At 41.0% G+C, this 25,766-nt stretch overlaps 1 protein-coding gene across 5 annotated transcripts in view; it reads right to left on the reverse strand.

Annotated features, from left to right (window-relative positions):
• INPP4A (inositol polyphosphate-4-phosphatase type I A) overlaps positions 1–25,766 on the reverse strand; it is a 121,262-nt gene that overhangs the window by 14,767 nt on the left and 80,729 nt on the right. For 3 of the 5 annotated variants that reach the window (XM_084844357.1, XM_084844356.1, XM_084844360.1), the window contains 9 exons: positions 24,341–24,524; positions 23,418–23,636; positions 22,073–22,337; positions 16,564–16,596; positions 13,611–13,783; positions 11,121–11,244; positions 8,793–8,919; positions 6,698–6,838; positions 3,705–3,802 (listed from right to left, as the gene is read on the reverse strand). In XM_084844357.1, the coding sequence (XP_084700483.1) occupies positions 3,705–3,802; positions 6,698–6,838; positions 8,793–8,919; positions 11,121–11,244; positions 13,611–13,783; positions 16,564–16,596; positions 22,073–22,337; positions 23,418–23,636; positions 24,341–24,524 (1,364 nt within the window). Of the gene's footprint in view, positions 1–582; positions 805–3,704; positions 3,803–6,697; positions 6,839–8,792; positions 8,920–11,120; positions 11,245–13,610; positions 13,784–16,563; positions 16,597–22,072; positions 22,338–23,417; positions 23,637–24,340; positions 24,525–25,766 lie in introns of those variants that run through there. The other 2 variants (XM_084844359.1, XM_084844358.1) reach the window with 2 other exon arrangements.

Genomic DNA, 25,766 nt, shown 5'->3' on the forward strand with positions numbered 1-25,766 from the left:
AGAATTAGGAATTATTTCAATGGCTGTACTCTAAAGTGCCCTTCCAGGTGAAGCTTTCGTCCTGTTATCACCCTGTCTCATTCACAAAATTTTACAGAGTATCTAGATATCATTGTCTTCTACTCATAGCTCTCCCATGCTTTCCCACCACTTCTTCTATCTTTTTTCTTACTGTGGAAAATCCATTAAGAGCTTCTCTACATTAAGCAAAAAACCCACATCCTTACCGGGGCTTTCTGCTTTTGGTTTCTTTGCGGGATTACGATGGGCTCCTTTACATGGTGGCCACATGGTTTGAATCAAGGCAAGTCCTTCCTCGGCAAGTTCTATATGTTTCTGTGTGTTTCAATTTACAGCCACTACATGGTGCTGTCATTATACCAGCATTTCACACAGCCGATAGATTGGAATAACGTCCCTTTTCATGGTATCTCTGATCTTTTTGAAAGCAGAATAAACAGGGGAAAGTGTGGGAGATGTCCTGGAGGCTGACAATGTGTAAAGGACTCACTAACTTCCATAAGTGACCAATCACGAATGTGCAATAAATTGCTCATGTAGAGAAGCTCTAAGTAAGGAACAATGGAATAGCTACACAACGCCTTCAGATTATTAGTGCTAGAACCCCTCCATCTGGAACCACCCCAAGTCTGGATCCAATCCTATGTTACTTTCCTATAACTAACTCACTCAAGATTTGGTACAATCTAGATGACATACCTTTACTTGGTCTTGCTAACAAAAATTCAGACACAATTTCCTTTTGTAGTTCTCTTCCTCTTAGCCTCTGAGCCCAAGGTCTCACTTGAAGATATTGAAAAAAACCATCTAATTTGGCTTGCATTTACTATTTCATTATAAGAGAGTTCTGTATTATCCTCTATTAAGTCTTTTGATCTGGTTAACATAGCTTGATTCTAGTTACCATCATCCACAACTTGATCATGGATGGTATTTAAGGCAGATCCTATACTATCTCCTTGTTTATTAACAAATCAAGTTGGGTCACTTCTTTGTTTTATCCTTAAAGTGTTCTACTCTTAAAGGTGGCCTAAAATCATTTTAAATCAAATCAAACAAATTATCAATTCAGCTGAAGCCTGAACCTGTGCTACTTGGGAACCTTTATGGTTTAGAAATATCACTTCTTTTTTTCCCTAGTAGACATGTATTTTGACTAATTATATTTTACCTACCCATTAAGCTTTGAAGGATTTTTTTTCAAGTCTGATGCTCCAATTGCATCTTAGTAATTAATTACTGGTGTCAAATTAATTTCTATGAGATAATTCAAGATGGAGGACAGAAAAATACCAACAACTCTTATAGGTTTATTAGACCATTGATTGCCAGATAGTTTCTTTATACATGTTTTTTGCTGATTGTTAAAATGGAATCCTATAACCTCAATTTTCTAATTTTATACCCTGTTATTTCTGTTTTATAGATAAGACTTTAAATTGAGCACACTGGCTCTGTTAGACTCAGCGTAATATTGTCAGAGCAGGTTGTCATTTTAACTTCCTCATGACTACTAACAAACTCTTTGGGTTGGATCCAGACTTTGTTTCCACCAGCAGGAGCACCCCCTGAGTGGAGTTCTCCTAAAGATGCTCTTGCCAGCAGAAATGGTGGGGGAGGCCATTTTTGCTAATTGACCCATCCCCCTGCAGCCCCCAGTGCAACTTCCCACACTGTGCCTGAGGACTGTGGAGGCTTTAGGAGAGCACAGGAGACTAGAGGAGAATGGAGCAATCAAGAAAAACACCTTCCCTGGTCAGACAGCAGGATTCCTCTGCTGGATCAAAAGCCTTCTATGGACTGAAGGAGCCCTTCCATTCATTGGGAGTCACAGTCTGGATCCAAGCCTTAGTCCTTACTGCTGTTGCCAGACTTAAGATGAAGATGACAAAAATGTAGAAGATAAAGGGCCATTGGCTACTGCCTCTCCCCAGGAATATAAAAAATAAGTTTGTGTACAGGTTAGCTTTTCTATCTTTTTAACAAATCATGGAAAAATATGTCTCCAAAATTCCATCTAAATAAAATAGGTCCATTCCATCAAAGGCCTTTTCAGTGCCTAAAAAGGCTAAGATGGGTGCTTGCATTTGTTGCCTTGGTCAAATTAATTGCCTGATCTTAAGAACAAAGGAGGGTATGGGTAACATGTTTACTTCCCCCACAGTCCACTGAGGCAGCTGGGAGAAACGTGTTTTGGGGGAGTCACTGTGGGGAAGGTTTCTGTACTCCTCATCCACCTGCTTCTTTTAAAACTAGACCCCTACTCCAAACATCCTATTTTACCCTTGACTGGGGGCAGGCCTGGTTGAAGCACACTAGTCTGATGTTGCTGCATGCACTTTGTACCTCAGTATACTACAAATTCTTTAACAAACTAAATCAGCAGGCTGTACTGTAGCAGCCATATCGGGGGTCAGACTAAGTAGCCTCATGCAGTCTCATGCTTCATGTTCTTGCTGAGCTCTTGCTCTCTGAAATATATGTTTGTAAGCTGACGAGACACAGGAATTTCTTATCTAGTTAGCAAGGCTAAGGTCAGAATAGTGGATATCATGTTCTTGCATATTATGTTCTTTGTCTATCATGGCCTATAACCCAGTTCCTGGGATATAAACAATGGTGCTAAGAGAGGAAATGTTGAGGACTGCAACCCCACACGGGAGGGAGAGGAGGAGCCGTTTCCTATGTGTCACAATATCTATAAAAACAATGTGCTGATGTAAATCGGGGCTTCTGGCTCTTTGGAAATTATTCCAGCCTTAAGCCCACGCGTTAAATAAAGAAACTCTTTTTCCTTCACTCCGTGGTCTCTCTGACTCTGAGTTCTGCAACACTACAATTACAGTTTCAACCCTTCTTGTGTTTTTTTTTATTGAATAGCTTAAGCTTAAATCCTATTTACAATGTCTTGTGCGTGCAGCCACCTGAGAAGGTTTAGGATCAGGGTGTTCATTATTTATCATTTATTTCTTCTTAACTTTTATATACCACCTTTTTGCTAAAAAGCCATCAAGGTGGTGAACACAAATTTAAAACAATTAACTTTAAAACAGCAACAAAGAAAAAGAAAGAAAAGAAAACCACACAATAAACACAGTAAACATTTAAAATATAATTTAAAAGGCTAAATTTTAAAAGATGTGTCTTCACACCCTTTCTAAAACCAAGAGAGTGGAGTGCAATCTTAGTTTTTGGGGGAGCACATTCCACAATTTGGGAGCAACACAGGAGAAAGTCCTTTCACTTGTGCCCAACAAGTGGGCCTCTACAGGCAATGATGGCCTCCAGAGGGTCTCTGCCACAGATCTTAAGAATCAGACAGGTTCATAACAAGACAGGCAGTGCCTTAGACAGCCAGGTCCTAAGCCATTTAGGGCTGTAAAAGTTAAAAATCAATACCTTGAATTGAGCCCAGAAAGCAACTGGCAGCCACCAAAGGTCTTTCAAGTCAGGTGTAAAACAGTCCTGATACCATGCACCGGTTAGCAGCCTAGCTCCCCCACTTTGCAAGGAAGGTTCCAGGCACTCTTCAAGTGTTGCCCCAAGCAGAGTGCATTGCAATAACGCATGTGTAGCTCAGATCTTTGGATTTCACAAAGTCCTGCTGAACGCATGTTTAAGTCAAACACTGTCTAACTTAAATTCAAGCACATTGGATACATGCATTCGTTATTCACACTTACAGTCTTCGGGCAAAACTTCTTTGAACTGCTCAAAGTAGGAATTCAGTCTTACTAAGCTTTCCATGTTAATCATTTCTTGTAATGAGGTGTCTCCAAACCTTTAAAGAACAAAAGGGCCACATTAGCAAAGAAATACTCCACCTACATACACCTTCCGAACAAAGCTACATCTTTAAAGTCTTAATATTTTCCATTCGTGCCATAACATTTTATTAATTGTAACAATCTCATTAAACATAGAACAGGCACCATAACTAGTTTATACTTGCTGTTTTAAATTATGTTTTAAATCATGATCCTGTATTTTATGGTTATTCATACAATATTTTCTGCTAGCCACCTTATGGGGACTTTGCCCTAAAAGGTGCCCCAAAATACTTATAAATAAGTAAATAAAATAGATACATTTAAAATGTTCACTCAAATCCATGAGCATATAAAGAGTGATGATAGGACCAAGATAGGACCAACTGGCAGAAGAACTCAGAACCGCTGTCTATTCTCTTTGAGAAATCATGGAGGACAGGGGAAGTGCCAGATGACTGGAGGAGGGCTCATGTTGTCCCTATCTTCAAAAAAGGTAAAAAGGAGGAACCTGGGAACTACAGACCAGTCAGTCTGACATCAATCCCTGGGAACATTCTGGAGCAGATGATAAAGCAATCCATCTGGAAGCACCTTGAAAACAATGCAGTGATGACTCGAAGCCAACATGGATTTGTCAAAAACAAGTCCTGCCAGACGAATCTGATCTCATTTTTGATCAAGTAACCTCCCTTGTAGACCGTGGGAATGCTGTAGACATCATATACCTCGACTTCAGCAAAGCTTTCGACCAAGTGCCCCATGATATCCTGATGAGCAAACTAGCTCAAAGTGGGCTAGATGAAACAACGATCCGGTGGATCCACAGTTGGCGACAGAATCGGACTCAAAGAGTGCTTATCAATGGGACCTTCTCAAACTGGGGAGAGGTAACGAGTGGGGTACCGCAGGGCTCAGTCCTGGGCCCAGTGATCTTCAACATTTTGATTAATGACTTGGAGGAGGAGGTGCAGGGAATGCTGATCAAATTTGCAGATGACGCAAAATTGGGTGGGATAGCTAATACTTTGGAAGACAGAAACAAAATTCAAAGTGATCTGGATAGACTGGAGCGCTGGGCAGAAAACAACAGAATGAAATTTAATAGGGATAAATGCCAAGTTCTGCACCTAGGAAAAAGAAACCAAATGCACAGTTACAAGATGGGGGATACGTGGCTCAACAACACTACAAGTGAGAAGGATCTTGGAATTGTTGTTGATCACAAGCTGAATATGAGCCAACAATGTGATGTGGCTGCAAAAAAGGCAAATGCTCTTTTGGTCTGCATTAATAGAAGCATAACTTCCAAATCCCGGGAAGTACTAGTTCCCCTCTACTCAGCACTGGTTAGGCCTCATCTGGAGTACTGTGTCCAGTTCTGGGCACCACACTTTAAGAAGGATGCAGACAAACTGGAGAGGGTTCAGAGGAGGGCAACAAAGATGAACAGGGGACTGGAAACAAAGCCCTGTGAAGAGAGACTGAAAGAACTGGGCATGTTTAGCCTTGAGAAGAGAAGACTGAGGGGAGATATGATAGCACTCTTCAAGTACTTGAAAGGTTGTCACAGAGAAGAAGGCCAGGATCTCTTCTTGATCATCCCAGAGTGCAGGACATGGAATAATGGGCTCAAGTTACAGGAAGCCAGATTCTGGCTGAACATCAGGAAAAACTTCCTGACTGTTAGAGCAATACAACAATGGAACCAATTACCTAGGGAGGTGGTGGGCTCTCCCACACTGGAGGCATTCAAGATGAGGCTGGACAGCCATCTGTCGGGGATGCTCTGACTTGGATTCCTGCATTGAGCAGGGGGTTGGACTCGATGGCCTTGTAGGTCCCTTCCAACCCTACTATTCTATGATTCTATGATTTTAAGTGATGGATTCCCAGCAGTGGCCCAAGAGCACAGCAGATCAGGTTCAAAACATATTTACTGGACCTTCTGGCATAAGTAGAGCCAAATACAGTCTCTTACATGGCATCTTGAGGGGCAATATAGACATAGAACTATAGGGTTGAGAGGGGACTACAAGACCATTGAGTCCAACCTCCTGCTCAGTGCAGGAAGCCTGATTCCCAGGCAGTCTCCCATTGAAGTACTAACCAGGGCTGACCCGGCTTAGCTTCCAAGATCATAAGCCTGACCTTGTTTTAGGTTGGTTAAGGGTGCAATCCTACTGGGATAGGCGGCCGCCTCCAAACTGAGAGGTGACCACCTATCCAATGCAGGGCAGGACAAGCGCAGAGGGGATCATCCACTCTGCACTTCAGCCACCCTGCATTTACAGCTAGACAGCCGATTTTGGCTGTCTAGCTGCAGGAAGTCGGAGCAGCGGGGGGGGGGGGGCAGATGCCAGATGACGCATAGGATGTGTTGGAATGGCACTTCCGCCCTCCCTGCCCCGCCGCCAGAAATGCCCTGTTTTTGCTGCTCTGCACTCTCTTCCGAGTGGGGAGCGCGGGGCTGTTCTGTGCTGCCTACAAGGCACTGCGAGGGGCAGGGGGGAGGTTGCTTCTCAGGGAACTGACCTCAGAGTGTGGAAACCGACCTATGCTATGGCCATCTAGCCGCTGACTAGCGGCCATAGGATTGCTCCCTAAGGCACTTTAAAAGTGGCAAGCATTGCATACTACTTTAACTGCAGAAATAGAACCCATCAAGATAAGGCTGCAACTGTAATCCCAAAAGTAATAATAGACTTTATATATTACACAGCAGATGGGTAGTGAAGGTGAACAGCAACCTGAGGAACTGAGATAAGGTAAACATATAACCAATGCTTGAAACAGGAACTTGATGTAACTCAACCTCTTCTTGATTTATCTGTCTTCAATTGATTTCTCAAGGCGATTTATCTAACTTCAATTAAGCATGGAGCATTTAAAAAATAGAATATATATACTTCTCTGCTAAGGTTTGTTGTTCATTGATTCCCACGTTGAAGAGAACAGGCTGAACTCGCAGCAACATGCCACTCTGAATCTCACGGGGCAGTGCATCAAACAAGGTGCTTGGCAATGGAATTCTCACATTAAACCCGTCACTAATTTAGAACAGAAAAAAAGGTTAAACACAGATCAGACTCCCCATGTGTCACATTTGAAGCCAGGATTATGGTTGCGTGTGCCCAAACAAGACCAGATTTGTAAGTCAACTTTAAAATCTGGTTTAAAGCTGGCTTCTGATCTTGGCTTCTTTGAACACACTTATAATCCTAGGTAGGGACACAAAGAGAAGCTATTTCTTCCTTGTTCATCTGCTCACATAAAGCAAGGGGGAATGGGCTGCGTGCACATTAAGCCAGGCTCAACAGGATGAGCAAACTAGTCCTATCGCTCTCCATGTATGTTCAAATGGGTCTCTCTTCCTCACACTGTCAAAACGTTTTTGTAAAAGTAAGATTATTTCTTACTGCACTGAAGAATGGATGCAGTTTAGGGGAAATAAATGGGTTTTTACTGTGCCCCATAGGAAATTAAAGGTTAGTTACAATTTAGTTCAATGACCCATTAGCTTATGTAATAAAGCATCCTCCTATATAACTTTCATTTATTTTCTCCTTAACTCTGTTTCCTTAACTCTGTACATTTTAATTCAATAACTGAATTTATTATGGGTGATTCCGAAGATATAGGCAATGGTGGCAGGGAGGGGCACTCAAATTGGTTCAAGTGGGTGTCTCATACACCAATTCATCCATAATTCTGTTAACGAATGTTCTATGTTATACATTCAGTGAGAATGTACAGTTATACATCTTCAGTCAGGCTTGTTTCTAGAATAACTGGATTTAATGGAAAAAAATAAACCTTCAACTTATGTGGCCTGTACTCTCAAGAGGGCTGCCTTTACTAAGGTTGCCTGGTATGAAATCTCTACAAACACCACAGCTTGGCAGGTTCTGAGCCTGAACTACAACTCAAAGGTAAAGTTTGACTATATGGTGAAAAAGGTGCAGATACAATTTTATGCAGAAATAGTTTGTACTGAGGTAAAGCCAGCAAAATGATAGGAAAGTATAAAATTAAATGGATGTTCTGCCCTGACATTTCACTTGAATTTTTTTTCCTGAACTTTGGGACGGGGGGAGGTAGAGGAGCAGAATTAGTGTCCTGTCTAGTGCTCATTTTAATATCAGAATTGAGTCTCTGCACACTGGTCTCTCCATGTGATCACAAACCCTGACAAAGCAGGGATCCTGACTGCACTTAGAAGGCTGTAATAATATTTAAGATTGGCATAGGACTTACAAGTGTTCAAAGCATGTCACATGCATTATCTAACCGTAATCCTTACAACAATCCTATAAGGCATCATATACAGTTGTGCGTGCAGGGGCTCTATGCTTGCCTTAAAAAAGAAATATGCATAGCTCAGGAGTGGGGCTTACCACCGCAATCCTATCACCAGCCCATTCCCATATTTATTCTACCTAAAGTAGTTCTATTCCACTTTCAGGGCATGAACAGAAAAGAAATATTTTATTGTGCAATATTCTGAGTGAACAGAGAACACTGGTCACAGGCAACATTTCCTCTCAAAACAGAAAATAAAATTACATTCCAGTGCAGGAAATTATCACCTCATATTCCAACAGACAATCCCCATAGCAACTTCCTACAGTTCTATGTGAAAAACATGCTTTACTCCTTAAAATAATGTTGAAGCAGGCCAACTTGTCTCCAGCCTTGCAGAGATGTGCAATCAATATTTTGTTAAACACTATTCTTCTCCAAAAATCACCTCTGTGATGTTAATATGTATTCTAAAAAATAACAGAACCTGGATTTTGGATCATTTTTGTAGCCTCATTTAGTTAAATTGATCAAGGTAAAATTCAATGTTCACTAAAACCAGGTTCAAAAACCTTCCTGTATAAGACAACTACACATTTGGCCAGGTGTTTGCTTTTACATGTGCTATTCAAGTGTCCGATCTTAATCAGAACTTGCTTTCACAACTTCTTTTCCCTTGTTCCCCTCCCCTTTTCTTTTTACCGATTTCCTGTAATGACTGGCAGCATGTCAGCAGATGCATTCGACGTGGCCTGGGTTACTTTAAACGTTACATTCCTCAAGTCCATTATACCAACACTCATATCCTCTAGCATTGCCAGCTCTTCACCTAAACAATGAAAGTGTCAGTAGGATTATAAGAATTATTTTTTACATATAAAAAGCATTGACAACTGACTATAATGCTACTCCCATGTTACCTGTGTAAGGTAGTCCTGTGGTGAAGCAAGAGCGGGCTGATGCTTCTGGTACTGCCGCTGGGGTCACATCCCCAAGCTAAACTTGACCTTTGACTTCCACATGTTGAGTGTGGCTGTCTGCAGGGGAACCCTACAGCCAAGAGGTTCCTTTACAGACAATCATGCTCAACATGTGGATGTTGGAGGATGGGGCTAGCACAGGAACATGATGGCAGGGGTGAGGCTGGAAGCACAGGCCCGTTCCTGCTTCTCCATGGGACTGCCATACAAGCAAGGAACACATTAATAGGTCTTACGAGTCAGACACACTAGTGTAAAGAAGAAAATGTGTGCTCTTCACATATATGCCCCCAACCTCACTCCACTTTGCACAACTCTATCAGAAGTTGCTCTTGCTACACTCCAAAATGCTCTCCACTTCAGTTGGGCTGCAAAAATCTATACACTTGGATCAAGGGCCTAACATTTGCCACATGTATTTTACAAAGGACAGAAAATATAAACATATTTCCATGTTCTTATCCTAAGAGAAAGCTAATTTTAACCAATATTCTGATAGCTCATCGAACTCATAATTGTGCTGCCATGTAGTTTTCAGTAACAATGAAATGTTGGCACAAATGCAAAAAAGCTGGGAAATTAGGAATTTAAAATATTGTGAATCAAAAAAATTGCATTTGAAATTTGATGTCAAGAAGTATTTTTAACAAACTTAATCTCAATGTTCTGAACCTAACCCTCCTTTATTTGGAAGTAACATTCATTTATTTCAAATGAATTTGCTTCCAAATCAGTGTGTTAATTTATCAGAGCCTTAGCCCTGGGAATAAATTTTAAGCCAATAATGTTCAATATGAAACTCGAACTCACTGGTTTGGATCCAGATATCTGCCTATGGAAGGAGGTGGGCAGAAGCTGATTCCTCCCCATCACTCCCTGCCAGTCCACAGAGCCCCTGAAAGGTTGGAGAACCTTGCTGAGTAGGGTGGTCGGTGATGCGGGGACGGGGTTGAGTGGGGAGAGGGAGTTAGTTCATGGAAAATTGGGCAGAGGCACCTTGTGTGAGTGAGACTGAAAGTGCCTCCCCCTGATTTTCTGCGAACTCCCTCTTCCCCCTGTGACACTGCCCACCTCACTTAGCAGGGTTGCCTGACCCTTGGGGGAGCATTTCATTCATTTATTCAGTCAGTCATTTATTTACATACATTACATTTCTGTACTGCCCAATAGCTGAACCTCTCTTCAGCTATTTTTGGAGGACTCTGGGGACTGGTAGAGAGACAGGGAGGTGGGAAAATCAGCTTCCACCTGTCTTTTTTAGAGGTGGATATCTGGATAGAACTCGGTACTATTACACATTGTTTGTATTTAACAACCCTATGAACAACAGCACTTACCATCCGGGAATATTGAAAAAAAATCCAATTGGATTTGATTTTTAAAAAAAATTTGCAACCAAATTCAAATTAGGGTAATGTGCTCAAGAGTTTTCCCCACAATTTATTTCAATGGTAGTTCAACGTACTGCAAGTAGTGTTATTTCCAAAGAGTTTGGAATCTAGTTTACTCTTCCACCTTAACTTCTCAACTTCTCTTAAGGGGTGAGTTTGACTACCTTAAGTAAAGCTTTGTCACTATTTGAAAAGAGAACATCATCCAGAAAATTATTTTCAGTGCATCCAAAAAGTATGTGTTTCAGTGCATCCCAAAACCCAGCAGGATTTCTTTACTTTTAAAAACTGGAATAGGCAGCCATTTTGAAACTTCCCCAAGTTCTAAAACTGCCTGATTATGTGGCATAATGGGAGGCTGCTCTCCTGCTGTTTCAGAATGCTCACAGAGCTAGTTGCACAGTTTGGGGATTTGGATAAAGTTCATCAACATACAAGCACATTCTTCTACTTTTCGTTGCACAGAATTTTATGTATGGTTTTAAAATATATCATAGCTTCATTATTCTGTTCTAAACCCCCATTTGTTGCTGAATAGCAAAATTTGTGTAAATCTTCTACATACTCCTTTCCAATGCACTGCATTGGATGGAATTCAGTAAGTCATAAGTGAGAGTATGCGCTTGCCCCATGCAGTGTTGTGTTTTGTTTTGTTTTACCGTAAGTGCTCAAAAGGCTTTCAAACTGTGCCAGCAGGCCAATGGTGTAGAGCTGCCTCAGGAATCCGTTATCATGCAGGCAGTTCCTCAGCTTGATAATGAAGCCACAGATAAGGGCTGTGAGCTGCACAAGGGAATACAGATATGAAGTAATTACAGAGTCTTGCCCATGCTTTCAAAAATCCTCATGCCAGCACACCAGGCTGCTTCTGGACAGGTAGATCCTAACACTAATCATCATTGTTTTTACACTGTTAGTTACAAGCAGAACTGTAACTGATTTTCCACACTAGGACAGCCAGGACAGCTAGACTGGTGGGGACGAGGGAGAGGGCCTTTTCTGTGGTGGCCCCCACTCTGTGGAACTCCCTCCCTAGGGAACTCCGTCATGCCCCCTCTTTAATGAGCTTCCGTCGTGCATTAAAAACGTTGTTGTTCAGGCAGGCATTTGGGGTGGGTTAGGGTATTTTAGAAAATGTTTTTATTGTAGAATTTTATTGTTTTAAACTGTTTTTATTGTATGTTGTACATCGCCCAGAGTGGCTGGGTGACCAGCCAGATGGGCGATTAATAAATTTAATAATAAATAAATAAATAAATAAATAAATAAATAGCAGGATATTGCACTTTTTCTGTAGTTCACCCCATTATTCTCCTTCCATACCACTGAGTGTGACACAGCTACTGTGGGTGGGGAAGTGGAAGGTCCAATTCACTTGAGCTGCCTTTTGAAGCAGAGCACATATTTGTATAACTTTTGTAGTGGCCACCATTTTATCAGTCCATGGTGTGTGTTTTTAAATAGAGCTTTTAATTAGTACTAAAATGTTTCTCCACCCGGACTACTTTTTGAAATAGTGAAATATTATTTAGTTGAAATAGTGTTATACTGCTATAACACTGTAATGCAACAATGATAATTCATCTTAAAATGATGGAAAAAACCTTCCCAGTCACCTCTATTTTACCAATGTGGTTAACAGTGGTGACCAGAAAGGTTACAGAGCTATAACACTCTTTCATGACAGTAGTATTTAACTAACATTTTTATTTTTAAAAACACACACACCAAGGAAGATATTTCACCACTCTTAAAAGATCAATTAAAAACAAATGGGGTGATAAAATGGTGCCCACTGCAAAGAGTTCAGTGAATGTGTGCTGAGCTGTAATGGGCTTGCCTCCCTGCCCACGTCACAACCCCGCCCTTAAAAAAGATGTAAGAGTAACACTGTGGGCATCTGTGACTGTAGAGATTGTGCTACTCTTCCATTCTTCTGGGGAAAAAACTGGTCTTTCTGCAGTCTGAGTAAAATGGACAAACCACAGGGAACATACAAGATGTATGAGGGGTTGGACTCGATGGTCTTATAGGCCCCTTCCAACCCCACTATTCTATGATAAGATGATCATTACTGGATGATGGTGCCGTGTGGACACCCCGTGAAACGTAAGTGGACAAAGTATGGCAATTCCACACTAAATGCTTATTGCGGAAGCAGCCCCAGTGACTCAAGCCCTAATTGTAAGAGAATCTGCATAATTCACTTCAGCAGTTTCTTAATGTACTTGAAATGTAAGCTGGGCCAGAAAAAGCCCTTTGAGAATGGCAGCCGACTGATCTTTCGAATCAAGAATAGAGGCCTCGCACATCCTATATTTCATCAAAACAGAAGCTGCAGTTAGGAAGAAACCTTCCCCCAATCCCTTATTCATATAAAAGGCCCATAAGATGCTGAATAAAATGACTGGAGGGAACTCTGAGCCTCCAGGTGTGGCACAAGTGCAACTTATGTAATGATACTATGCCACACTAGGGTCCAGGAGCACTAGTGGTTGCTACTGTGCTGTCTGCGTGTTCCAGCACTGTCACAAAGCTACCTAAAGGGTAACAATGGATTATGCTGGGATTCAAGTGCCAGTCTTATGAAGTGCAGTGCCACATATGTTCCAACTATTGCCCCTATTTTTCCTTTTTGGAGACCTTGGGAATGTTTTTCAAAATTATTCTTTTAGTGTGCATACCCATGCAGAAGAATGCACCTCTTTGTATTTCTCGTTCACTATGCCCCACCACCCCATTACTGCCTATCCAAATAGTAACTGCTGTGAAACCTGTCTGAGCTGTAGCTATTTAATAGAACTATAATGAGATTAAATATTCTATTAAGCATTCTTGAGTTGCTGTTTTTTAAAGAAGACTGTTATGGTCAGTGTCACCATTGAAAAGGCCCTACCTCAGTTACTGCCCATCTCACCTCTGATAATAACAGGGGGACCCAGCATAGGGCCCCTAAGGAAGGTTTCAACAGCTGGGTAGATTAATGTGGGGGTAAGTTGTTTTTGAGATATGCTGGTCCCTTGCTGGTGAAATATAGCATGTGGCAGGCATTTAACAATGTGCAATCTTTCTCACACTGCTTCCAAAGTTACCTCTTTCTTAACACACATACCCCAAGTCTAACTAATACATTCCACTTTCTTGCTTACAGTTTGGCAAAAGACAACATCCCTCCGGTACTGAAGGCTCAAGCAAAGAGCTATTGTAGGAGCACTATCTTGCATCAAGAGAAAGACCATTGCTTTCTTTGCCTTGTCACTCATCATGGCCACACAGTCTGTGAGCGTTGTCAGCAGTGGATAAAGGGCCTCACTCCATTCACCTATAGTTTTGAGAAGGAAAAAGAGGGCAATGACAAATACCATTTTTTAAAGGCAGCTTTTTTTTTTAAGGCAGAAGAACTCTCATACAGATGCAAGTCTGCATATCTCTCAGCCATGGTTAAGTAGTTGGAAATTGACCTACGGGTTATGCACTCCTTTCCCCTCCCTTGTCATCATTAACCATAGCGTAGCATTACCGCTACACTGATGCTAATCATGGTTCACATTAACCAAGGTTAGCTTTTGAACCACAGTTTGAAACAAGGATTTGAATCAGATTCACAAACGCTATTTAAATAATAGCAGGCATGGTTAATGATGGTGCAGATGGAATGCTATACCACAGTTAATGCTGCCAAGGGAATGGTTAATGAATCTGCATTGAAGAGGGGAGGAGGGAGTTGCAGTCCATTCCAATCTCTCAACCACAGCTAAGAGAGTTAGATCCACATTGAGCCAAGTAGAAAGCTATAAATACCCTAACAGTGCAATCCTATGTATGTTTGGGCAGTGAAAAGTCCTACGGCTCCCAGCATTCCCTAGCCAGCATAGCTAGCTGGGGCATGCTGGGAGCCGAAGGGCTTTTTTCTGTCTAAGCATGCATAGGATTGTGCCCTATGTTACTTTATGTAAATGTTTATTATTTCTCCTGGGTGACCTTTTTACTATCTCTGCAATTATATATTTCCCTTCGAAATCAATGTAACACAAGCACCTAAGAAACAAATTCTAACATTTGAGGTATAAGGATCAGGAAAGCTACTCTAGAAGAAATCTCACTGGCTTTCAAAGAGAAACAAAGATTAAGAACTCATTTGTCAAAAACAGTCACGTACAATGGCACATTAGACACATACCACATAAACACATGCAGAGTCTTTATTATATGTAGAGAGAGGCGGACAAATTTTGTGGTATCAACTAGAAAATAAAAAGCCTAGATTTACAGGATAGCTAAAGAACATTTTCAATGGGGTGTGTGTGTGTGTCAAAAAGTCTTCTTAAAAACTTCAGTTAGTAAAGCGAAATTAGTTCAATCCTTTACCACTCCTAAATTACCTACCAATTTTCTGTCTCAAAATCTATATTTATTTAATTTATATCCCGCCTTTCCACCCAAAAATGGAAAGAATATGCTAACTGCCCAGTGTTTCTCCAGACTGCATAGATGGGAAGGCTTCTGACTGGAGAGATCTCCAGATCCTGGAGAGTTGCTCTTTACCCCTTTATTAAAAGCTACCCAGAAATTGTGCCCAATGAAACCTTTACTCTATTTGCAAAATAGGATGTGTGTATTGCTTTCTAATACACAGCATCAACTTTTATTTTTGAGATACAACAGAACATGAGTGGGAAGCCAAACCACTATTAGCTTGTATCATGCAAAGTGGCACACAAGAAGTCTATAAGCATTAAGATAGGAAAAGGTCACATCAGGTCTTTGCCTGGAATAACAACTGACTTTGATAAAAATGTAAGAGGCACAAGTACTTTTAGTTCCTTGACAGTCACCCAAACACGGGGCAGCTATGGAAAGATTAAAAATAAAGATCAGCAATGCGATGTTTTAAATCTGTGTCCCATCTTGAAGATAGATGATCAAACAAAATACGTGCAGACAAGTTATTTGGCTCTATTCCTCAGCACACAGTTGGATTCATTTAACAACAGGAAAGCTGTTCTTTACAATGCAGGTTTTCCAAAACAATCCCATACTCTAAAAGAGAGATCTAACTACGCAATAAAAAATAAAGATTATTCTTTGATAAGTTTGCTCTGAAAAGCTTTTAGTAGACATTTTTTTAAAAAGTAAACAAGAATATTTCCTCAGGCACTGCTATTTCTAGCGTACAGAAATTAATAAATGTTTCTTTAAAATAGCAAAGATAAATGGACAAAAATTCAAAATAATGATAATAAGTATCCGGTTATGTGGCTAAAACTAATGGAAACTTTAAAAAACATCATGATATACTCACAAATCTCAACATTGTTTTAATTTTTAAAAAGCAAGGTGTTTTTTTTTTAAAGAGCAAGATTTTTCCTTGTCCTGCTGAAATTTTACAGAGCAACGTGTCTCAGCTGAGACGAAGAGAGAATATCCACTGAATCAACATGGTGCAAACAAATGTGTGTTGAGTTTGGATACAGGTTCAAATCTGCTCAGTCACAAAGGTCATGGGGGCAAGTTACCTGCTCTTAGATTCACCTACCTTCCAGGATTGTTGTAAGGGGTGGGGGGACAGCACTTTTGTACCCAGAAAAGTACCACAGAAATACTAAAAACAATACAAGTGCTGTCAATGCATTAGTGCAGCAAGCAGTTTTCCATTCCTAGTCTAGAGGCTGCTTCCTGCAAATTAAAGCAGGTCAGACTTCACCTCTAGCCTCTGACCACAAGGGCTAAATTAAGTGTTACCAGCATTCTGCAGTCACACACAGGAAGAGGCAACACTAGGCTTAACCACATAGCTGAAGCACTATATGACTGCCTCCCCATCCAATACATTTCTAAATGGCTTCCTCAAGGTTCCCTCTCACATAATTTCTGAGTGTCAAAACTCATTGGCAGGGAAAGGCCAGAAAATAAGAAGACTGCTTCAGTACTTCCCCATTTCCCACTCTCAAGGTTCTTAGCTACTAAGCTAACAAAATACTTTTGTCAATGTAGTAGTACACAACTTGGCATCAGCAAAATTCCGTTGTGTTAAATGCAAAGGAAACTCTTCTGCAGTTTTTCAGAAGCAAACACCTTGATAGAGGAAAAACACGGACGTACCTGGGCTGGACTCCTCAGGAGTGGGACTGCAATCTGCACAAAAATGGAGGTGTAACATGCATGATTAAGGGGAAGCAACACATTTTAAACATAAGCAACTGAAATGCTTAGCACAGGTGTTCTCAAAACTTTTTTTTTATAGTGGTCCACCATAGACAGTTTGTCCAATGGACCACCTCTCCTCCTGGTTGTATCAGCATAAAGTGCTCTGAATTCACATGTGCTTGGTACAACATCTGTGTTCTGAATTATTTTTAGCATTTGGAAACTAGGAGGGGAAAGGAGTACTGTGTTGGGACAAAAACAGCTCTCCACAGTCCACCAGCAACAGCTGTATATGAGGCACAGACCACACAGTTTGAGAACCACCAGCTGAATGGCTTGCATTAAAAGCAGCTAAATAGAATAGCAAAACACCAACAGATTTAGGGTGCGCAAAGTAACCCTAAAGTACACGTGTGACATTGTTAAGGTTGTACACCTCAGATACTTTACATGTACGCTTGAAAATGTAAAGTATGAATACAACATGTTTGCGAACGTACATATTTTACAGAAAAGCCCATCAGGCAGCAAGACTGAGCATATTCACTCAGTGACGAGTTCAGATTTCGTGCTGGAAGGGAAGTTACTAACTAGAACTGGACAGTCATATCCCACCAATTACTGCATTAAGCATTAACAACAGGGCAGTATGAACACATGTCAACTTCTTCCCCTGTTTCTTTCAGTATTTCTTCACACCAGGAAATGCCTTTTAAGCGTTCCATCTTAAAAAAAAAAAAAAAGCAGATTGGTGATTTAGAAAAGAAACAGAATCTGATGAAAAGGGAAACTGCTTCTTCTGCACTTGCACTTTCAACAGTCCCTATACCAAAACGTTTAAGTAACCGGTGGGGATGCTGATGAAAGGGAAAATAACAGAGGAATAGCATGTATCGATGTCTTGCATACAGCACACTTCTGGATGGTAGCCTCTATTAGTCTCCTGCAAATCGGGCTCTGTCCTCTAAGCACACTCACCTGAGAGCACCATTATCCCATTTCCTTTCCTTGAGTTCTTATATTTCTCGAAACCTATTTATAATATAGGTATGGGACTGATTCAGGTGACCACTAGATTATTGCAACACAGGCATCTCCTTACCCATGATATAATCTTCCTCAGTTCAAATCAGAGCAACAGCAGGCTTTTAAAGTCTGCACTGGCTCCCCCAACCCCCCAGCCCCAATGCATAAGAAGTTCTTCTCCATGCAATAATATGACCAAAACCTGGTCAGAACAGTTTGTAGGGGAGATGGCAAGAGTACATTAACAGAAGGATCTTAGTCCAACAGAACCTACATGTGTATGTTATGCTTATATTTTCCTCACGCTTGCAATACGATTCCACAAAGAACTTTGGTCAGAAAAAGTGGACTGAAGTGGATGTTCCATTTTTGCAAGAATGTGGAAGTTCCTGAAGCTAATGCCTAAGTGACTGAAGGAGCAGACATTTATTCTGTGTAGTATATTTTAACTTTTTGCTGAGAGCAGACCCATTGAAACTAATGGGACTTAAGTCAGTCATGACTAACTTGTCTTAGTGATTTCATTGGGTCTACTTTAAGCATGACTAAATTGGATCCAACCCATTATATGCATTAGGTGCGACTACCCTTGAAAGACCAGGTCTGCAGCCTGGGGGTCATTTTGGAACGTGCTGATTCATAATTTCAATGGTTCTCAGCCAATAAGTATCAGGAAATGCTTAATGAATTTACAAAGAATATTTTGCCACAAAAATCTTGCTATGCTTTAGTCTACAGTAGAGTCCTATATAATAGATCAGGGCTGGGCAACCTGTGGCCCTGCAGATGTTTTGGTGAACTCCCATCATCCTTCACCATTGGGTATGCTGGCTATAGGTGATGGGAGTTGTGGGCCAAAACATCTGGAGGGCCACAAGCTGCCCACCCCTGTAATACATGCTGGCTGAACTGGGTGAAATCCATTTCTTAATCACCCATCTGACATGAGTGATCCTAGTAATCATTAGCAATCACTTTCATTAATCTTATTTAGCCATCAGATTTTGTCCACATTCTCACACAGCTCCTTCATAAAAATAGTTTTAAAAATTCCATCTTGTACCTGCAAACAGAAGCATCATTAGTTCTCATGTTATATAAGCCATTTGACAGCGATCAACACATTCAGCTCTTCATTCTCGTATCTTGCTAAAGTCTAACAACATATGAAATGAATAACAAATAGAAAGCTCAAGAAATCACACTCATCCAGTTCTATACCTAAGAGGTTAAAAGATACATTTCAGTTATTTCATATGATAGCATTTTACTTTTTTCTATATGTTGTACTTCAAAAATATTAACGATGAAATGACTGAAATCACAAACACACAACACTGTTGTAAGGAAGTGTAATGAGGAGACAGTATGAGAAAAACCATTTCACTTTCTGAATCATATTTTTAAAGAATTATTTTGAAATGTCATGCAAGCACATGGAAAGAATTAATTTCTCACTTCTATGCTAAGGAACTATTCAATTCTGACCTATCTCTGTATGGAACATGATCTATAGTTTGGTAGGGCGGCTCTACACATTGTAATAAGCACGGAGGGAAAGTGGTGTTACACCTGTGTTTCTGTAACAAACGTGTAACACGTGGACACCACACACAAGTGTACCTGTACCTTTAAAACATCAGTGTACACATAGCTAGGGAAATAACTCCAATCTGCAACTACCATACATAATGTGTAGACATGCCCTTTCTTGTCTGCATTTCCCAAACTGTACTCCCTTTTCAATATGCTGCTTGTCCAACAGAAAATACTGGAATAAAGATCCTCTGCCTTTTCCCCTTCTGTCAAGGATACTACTAGATGAATGAGTAAATCATAAACACATTTTGCTTGAAAGTAAGAGCTAGGTCATGTTTTGTTTTTGTCAGGTTATTTGTGCATTTAACTGCTCATGTCACAGGAGGGGAATTAGAGAAATCCACTAATCACCTTCCATGAGCAGGGATTTTCTGTTTCAAATCACATCTCTTCACAGAGCAGATCTGCAGGGTTCCTCAAGCCTTCTCTTGCACCACAAGCTGCTAAACCATCCATGTTAACGCACAATACAGGCAAAAACAACATCTGAAGTGGCTTTCAGGTTCATTCAGGCACCCACAGAAAATCTGGCTGGCATCTTACTTCAAAAGTATTCACTAACACTTGCCCTGCAAATTAATGGCCACTATAGACATTCCAGTTGTATTCACGTGTGTTCTGCTGGAGGTGTGGCCTTTATCATTAAAGAGCTGTGTGTCAGCTGACCTTTTTCCTGCTTTGCAGTTAATGCCGGGGAAATCATCATTTTGGCTGGAGAGGTGTTTTTTTGTCAGAGAACCCTTGTGTAATAGATGCACTCCACATTAGGGGGTTATGCTCCTAATGGGGATATAAGGCCTGATCACTTTTGCATTCAACTGACTAAATACTTAATTTTCTACTAATGTGGCCGATTCTGGAGACAGCACCAGACACACACACAGAGGCCAGTCTAGCATTACCATTTCATTTCCCCAGCCATGTGAATCAAATCACAAAGGGGTGTATAAGGCATAAAAAGGTTCGACAATGTCACCTAAAGATTTGCTTAGATGACAGCTTTCCACACTCCTGACAAAGCATCCTACTCATGTCCTACTTGTGAACCTCCCACAGGCAGCTGGCTGGCCACTGCATGAACAGAATGTTGCACTAGGTAGACCTTTAGTCCTATTCAGCATGGCTCTTCTTATGTTATTATATTGTTGTTTTTATCACACTGTATAGGTTAATCTGCTCACCACTGCAGTGATGTCTGTGTTATCACCCAACAATGTTGTGTGAATGGCAGCTGTTAAGGTTGTAGCTGTAGATTTTTACATTTCAGTTTCATCTGGCCACACAGTTTACTTCCCCACCTCACCCCCAGCACGTGCATATAAATCTGCCAATCTGATGTCAATACTTCTTGCATGTGATGTAGTGGACAGTGTCCATACCAGAATAAAGTGGTTAGTCTTTAAGGTGCCACAAGACTCTTTGTTGTTTTTGCAAAAATGCAGTTATGTGGCCTGCAGAGAATTCCCCATTGTCAACTGTGAACCAGAAAAAATCTACTCACCCTGCACTTGTCAACTATAATGATTGGCAGTGCAGAAACAGCACACCTGATCCCTAAATTACAGTGCAGCACAGAGGTAAAGAACAAGGATGTTTTTAATACAAACCTCAGCTGAGCCATGTACTTCCTGGATAGCCTGAAACAAGCAACACACAGCCTTGGCTTTTTAACCACCCCTCTATAATAGGTGGAATACTAGCCTACCTTTCAAGTTTGTTTTAGATTTCTCAGACAAAGTGCTTTGAGCCCTTAGATAAAGTATGTAATACCAAGCCTAAATATCAGAATCTGCATCCAATTAAAAACTGCTTTTAAAAAGGCAGACTAGGTTGCAAAGATGCAGAATTGTCAATATTCTGCTGCTGGAAATATGACAAATATTAGGCTCGCAGAACCTTAACTGTGGCTTTCACTGCCTCATTAGCAGCATATAGACCTGGAGGGGACAGACTGATAAAAGTGACTTTGCCAAAGTTACAAAACTTGGAATTCAGGAGTCTTCCACTCCTTCTCGCACTCTCACTGCTTAAGCATCTAGTTCCCTTAAGGAGGGACTGATGTGCCTTTTAACTAAATGTTTTAGCATGTCCAAAACATATATTTAAAGTAAAACAAAGTCCACCTGATCTCTACTCACTCCACTGGCTTTTCTTATGCAGACACTCCCTGTTTGATCCTTTACTTTTACTGGGAAACACCCTGGCAGCTCAGCATACAGGTGTGTGACAGGCAAGAGAAAGACCTCTGCAATGGGCCCTGTGGCCACATCATGCCAGACTTCGAAAGGTTATAGCAGTGGCAGTTGGTGACTCCAGTTCCAGAAGGGCAGTAATTCCATCAGGGTTTTAGTTACAACCAGCCAAAACTCTAAAGGTGCTATCCAAGGTGCTAAACCTTGGTGGTAAGGTTTAGCACCCTGTATAGCACCTTTTGTCAACATTCACCCAGACTTTTTCCTGGGAAGGAAAATACAAACAAAGAAACAAACAACTAAATGCTCTTGTGACTGAAAATAAGCAAAGATGGCATACAGGAGGCTCATTTGGGGGTAAGGTTCAGCACCCTGTATAGCACCTTTAGAGTTTTGGCTGGTGGTAACTAAAACCCAGAATAGAATCATTACTCCTCTGGAACTGGAGTCACAAGTCACCACTGGGTTATTGCATCAGCTTGGGAGGAGCAAAGGAAAAATAGCTCCTGCATGTCTCCTGTAATGTATAAAGGCACCTGACATACGGAGTAATAAAAATCACATGGCGCAGGATGGAGAAAAAGCCAAGAAAAATGCCAAAGCAGAGCAAAGCAGCAACAGGAAGAAGCCATGGCTGTCATACGCACTTGTGATTCTGGGGCAATGGCATGCAGAGGATGATATGGATGAAGATGATGCTGGGGATGATGAAGATGATGAGATCTCATTTAAGGCGTTTGGCTTTATCCAGTATGCACGGGTATCCCGTTTACCTTTCTTGCTAGAACAGCTGATGTCACATTGGAAAACATCTTCGCAGCTATCACTTTGTAATCGCTCTTTCTGGAGAAGTTTGTCCACCCTCTGAATAATGCATTCAAGACTTTTGTCAACATTCACCCAGACTTTTTCCTGGGAAGGAAAATACAAACAAAGAAACAAACAACTAAATGCTCTTGTGACTGAAAATAAGCAAAGATGGCATACAGGAGGCTCATTTCTGATCTCACTGCAGGGAGAATCTTCAGTCAAAATAGCACCTGGAGAGGCCCAAAGCACAAGAACAAACTGATTAACCCAATGGGCCCAGTCCAAACTACATTAATATTATCTTTCAAAATAGCACTTTCCATTGGTATCAGTGTTCTCATATGAGGATGCATTTTATAGGCATGCCCTGAAAGGCAGTTAAGACACGTGCTTTTATTTCGCTGGATAAACTGCCCTTCAAAGTCTATTCCAGCCATTTTAATATGGCAACAGGGTTAAAAAAAAATCATCAGTTTCCAGTCGGATAAAACTGCAAACCTTGATTCAAACCCTAGCAGCTCTTATAACAGCCTTGCTTTGCACGCCACATCATCACATCCCTGTGTGGGCTGGAAAAGCCATTTAGATCTTATGGCTTAATTTTTACAACAGGGGTAGGCAACTTGTGGCCCTACAGACGTTCTGGCCTACAAACCCCCTAGGCAGCATAGCCAATCGTGAGGAATAATGGGAGTTGTAGGCCAAAACATCTTGACGGTTACAAGTTGCCCCACCCTGTTTTATAGGCAACTCAAAAAGAGAGAGAGGGAGAGAGACATTTTCTAAATATTTAGAGAAAAGCATTAAAATGGTAAACTATTTCATACCAACATAAACTATGCCTTCAAGGTTTGGTTATAGTTTGGATGAAAAGCTAATCTGGGAATAGCCTTCATAGGGCTATTTCCACTGTTCATAACAAGCATATTACTTAACTGACGGCTGGCCTACTGGATGGTCTTCCACTTACTGTTGTTACTACTTCTTAGCTTTTGTTTTCTTTAAGAAGTGCTTCTAAAGAATGAAGTGATAGAAGTATAACTACATCACTGTTTCTTAACCACTCTTTGGATTGGCTGCCTCAAAAGGTCTTCTAGAGATGACGGCATGGAGACATAAAGGATGTCTTCAAAGTAAGTCCTATAGCAGTATAGGAACTGAACCCTAAGTCAATAAACCCACCCATTCTTCTTCATGCCAGTCCACCTGCAAAGAAGATCGGCTATTTCTTCCTGTCCATCTGGCCACCAGAGTGTCTTGGTCATTCCTTAGCACCACTTGTTCTTCCTCTGTAGATGTTGGAGAGGCCTTTGAGGCTATGTAATCTGGTCTTGCAGCTTTCAGTGCATGTATAGAATTTGCCAACAGCTTGCAGTCACAGACAGTGACAAGCTGCCGTGTCTGGAAAGGATCAAAATAACACATTTTTTTAAAAAAAGTATTTAAGTATTTCAATTACTTCTACACTTATTATTTGACCATGAACTCTATGTAGGGGTGCATACATTTTATAGCAAGACAATAATAAAAAGCCAACCTGGGTAGCTGGATGGAAGACAGGCGGCACTGATGTGGATAGCATTACCTTCCACTCACTGCCATGGTCATATTATACCCAGAATGCAAAGTTGCTACGAAGCCACAGACCTTCAGCCTAAACACCTTAAGGAGAATTTCAGTGGAACCATAACAACGTCCATTTTTCATTTTGCCATTTAAAAATTATTTTCATATATTTAGATGTCTAGCCAACTTCATCAAAGAGTTTAGAAAAGTTACAATGTACAATAACACCTCTTAATAAAATTAGGTAAATATGCATGCTAAAATCCCAGGTACTTAGAAGCTCAACAGTGGCCACCAAAAGTAGCCCAAATAAATTTTTTTTAAAGGTCTTGCAGAACTTCCAGGAAATACTCAACCTGGCTTTGGTAGGCCTCCAGGAGATGGAACTTCTGCAATTGCAGGACAACCACTAAGAATACCTGCTGTGTTCTCTTGCAGTCCAGACTTAACATTCCAATAGGATAATCAAGGAAGCATTCACACTTAATTAAAGCGGGATCACAATGGGACACAGGGACTATTGATCATATATCCCATACCTTATCTGCCAAAATGGCAAGTGTTCTTTCAAGTCCATTGGCTGATCTGTCCTTGGCAGCTCTGGAGAGTCTTTCTGCGTAGTAACTAACTTGAGTTTTCAGAGTATTGATTTGTGCAATAATCTCCTTTGCTCGAATAATATCCTGTGGTATGTACACTATTGACTGGGAAGAGGTTGAAGTGCTAGAGGTGGCAAAAAAAGGATAAATTTTCAAAATTAATCCCAGAGATGGTCACTGCAACCTCATTTTTGTTCATGCTAAAAAATAAGTAAGTGCAGGCAACAGTTGCTCCAAATTAACTAGTAAATGTGAAAACACTGACAGTACACTACATTGCAAGGTCTCATATCCAGACAACCACCAAGATGCAATTCTGCATTTAATGAAAGCATCTGGATGCAGATGTACACATCGCACACGCCATGTGATTGGTCAGAAGTCTCTCAGGAGAGACAAATGCCCAAACACATGAAAGAACAAACACTGAACGATAACATAATTTTAAAGAAGAGCCCCCAAATGTCATTTAGTCTAGTCCTTTGCCCTAAGCATAATTTATTCATTTAAATTTATATCCCACCCGTTTGATTTCAAAGCCCTTTAGACAGCTCATTATAAACATACTACTGCTACATCATCATCATTATTAATAATACTCTAAGCTTTTGTCCCAAAATACTAAAGTGTTGCTTGGCTGCATTTTTAATCTTCCTTGCCTATTTGAAGATTCTGGCTTAATTGAAGCCAGAACTACACGATTTATGACCCACCAAGCCAAACGCAGCCCACTCGCAATGTATTGTGTGGTCTGCCACCTGCTTGACACCCCCACAGTTTTTGCAGTCCCAAACAGCAAAACCAGATTGTTAATGTTACCCCGGTGGTCCACCAGATACTGTTGCTGGACTGCTTTTGGCTTTATGAGTCACAAGTTCTGTAGGCTTGGCTTAAGGCAGGGGCTGACAGTGTGGTGCCTGTGGGCATCAGTGCAGCCCTGGACACCTTTCTTGGTGCCCACAGAGGTAACTGGGGTGGGGGGAGAGAGAATGAGAGTGAGACAGAGAGAGTGTCTATGGGTGATGAGCTAGGGTGAGAGAGAGAAAAAGAAATGGGTGGGGGATATATTTGCTACCATAGGGAGGGGGGAAAGAAAAAAAGTTTTACTTCTGTGAAATAGGTTGCTACTGACACTGAAAACAGTGGGTTCAAATGACCTGGTTTGTATGTTGATGCTCAGCCCCCATCTTTGCCTTGTACTCAGTCTTTTGGGCAGGTTACTTGTCCTTTGTGACCAGCCATACTTCCCATGACAGCCATTTTGTGGTGGCACCCAGGACAGTTTCTCAAATTGCCAAATGTGTCCACCGGCCCAAAAAAGTTGCCCACCCCTGGCTTAAGGTATAACCACTGTCACTTCCTACTA

Source organism: Heloderma suspectum, chromosome 3 (assembly GCF_057233095.1).
Source record: "Heloderma suspectum isolate Gila_16-S chromosome 3, 16-S_ref, whole genome shotgun sequence".
In the NCBI taxonomy this organism is placed as follows: domain Eukaryota; kingdom Metazoa; phylum Chordata; class Lepidosauria; order Squamata; family Helodermatidae; genus Heloderma; species Heloderma suspectum.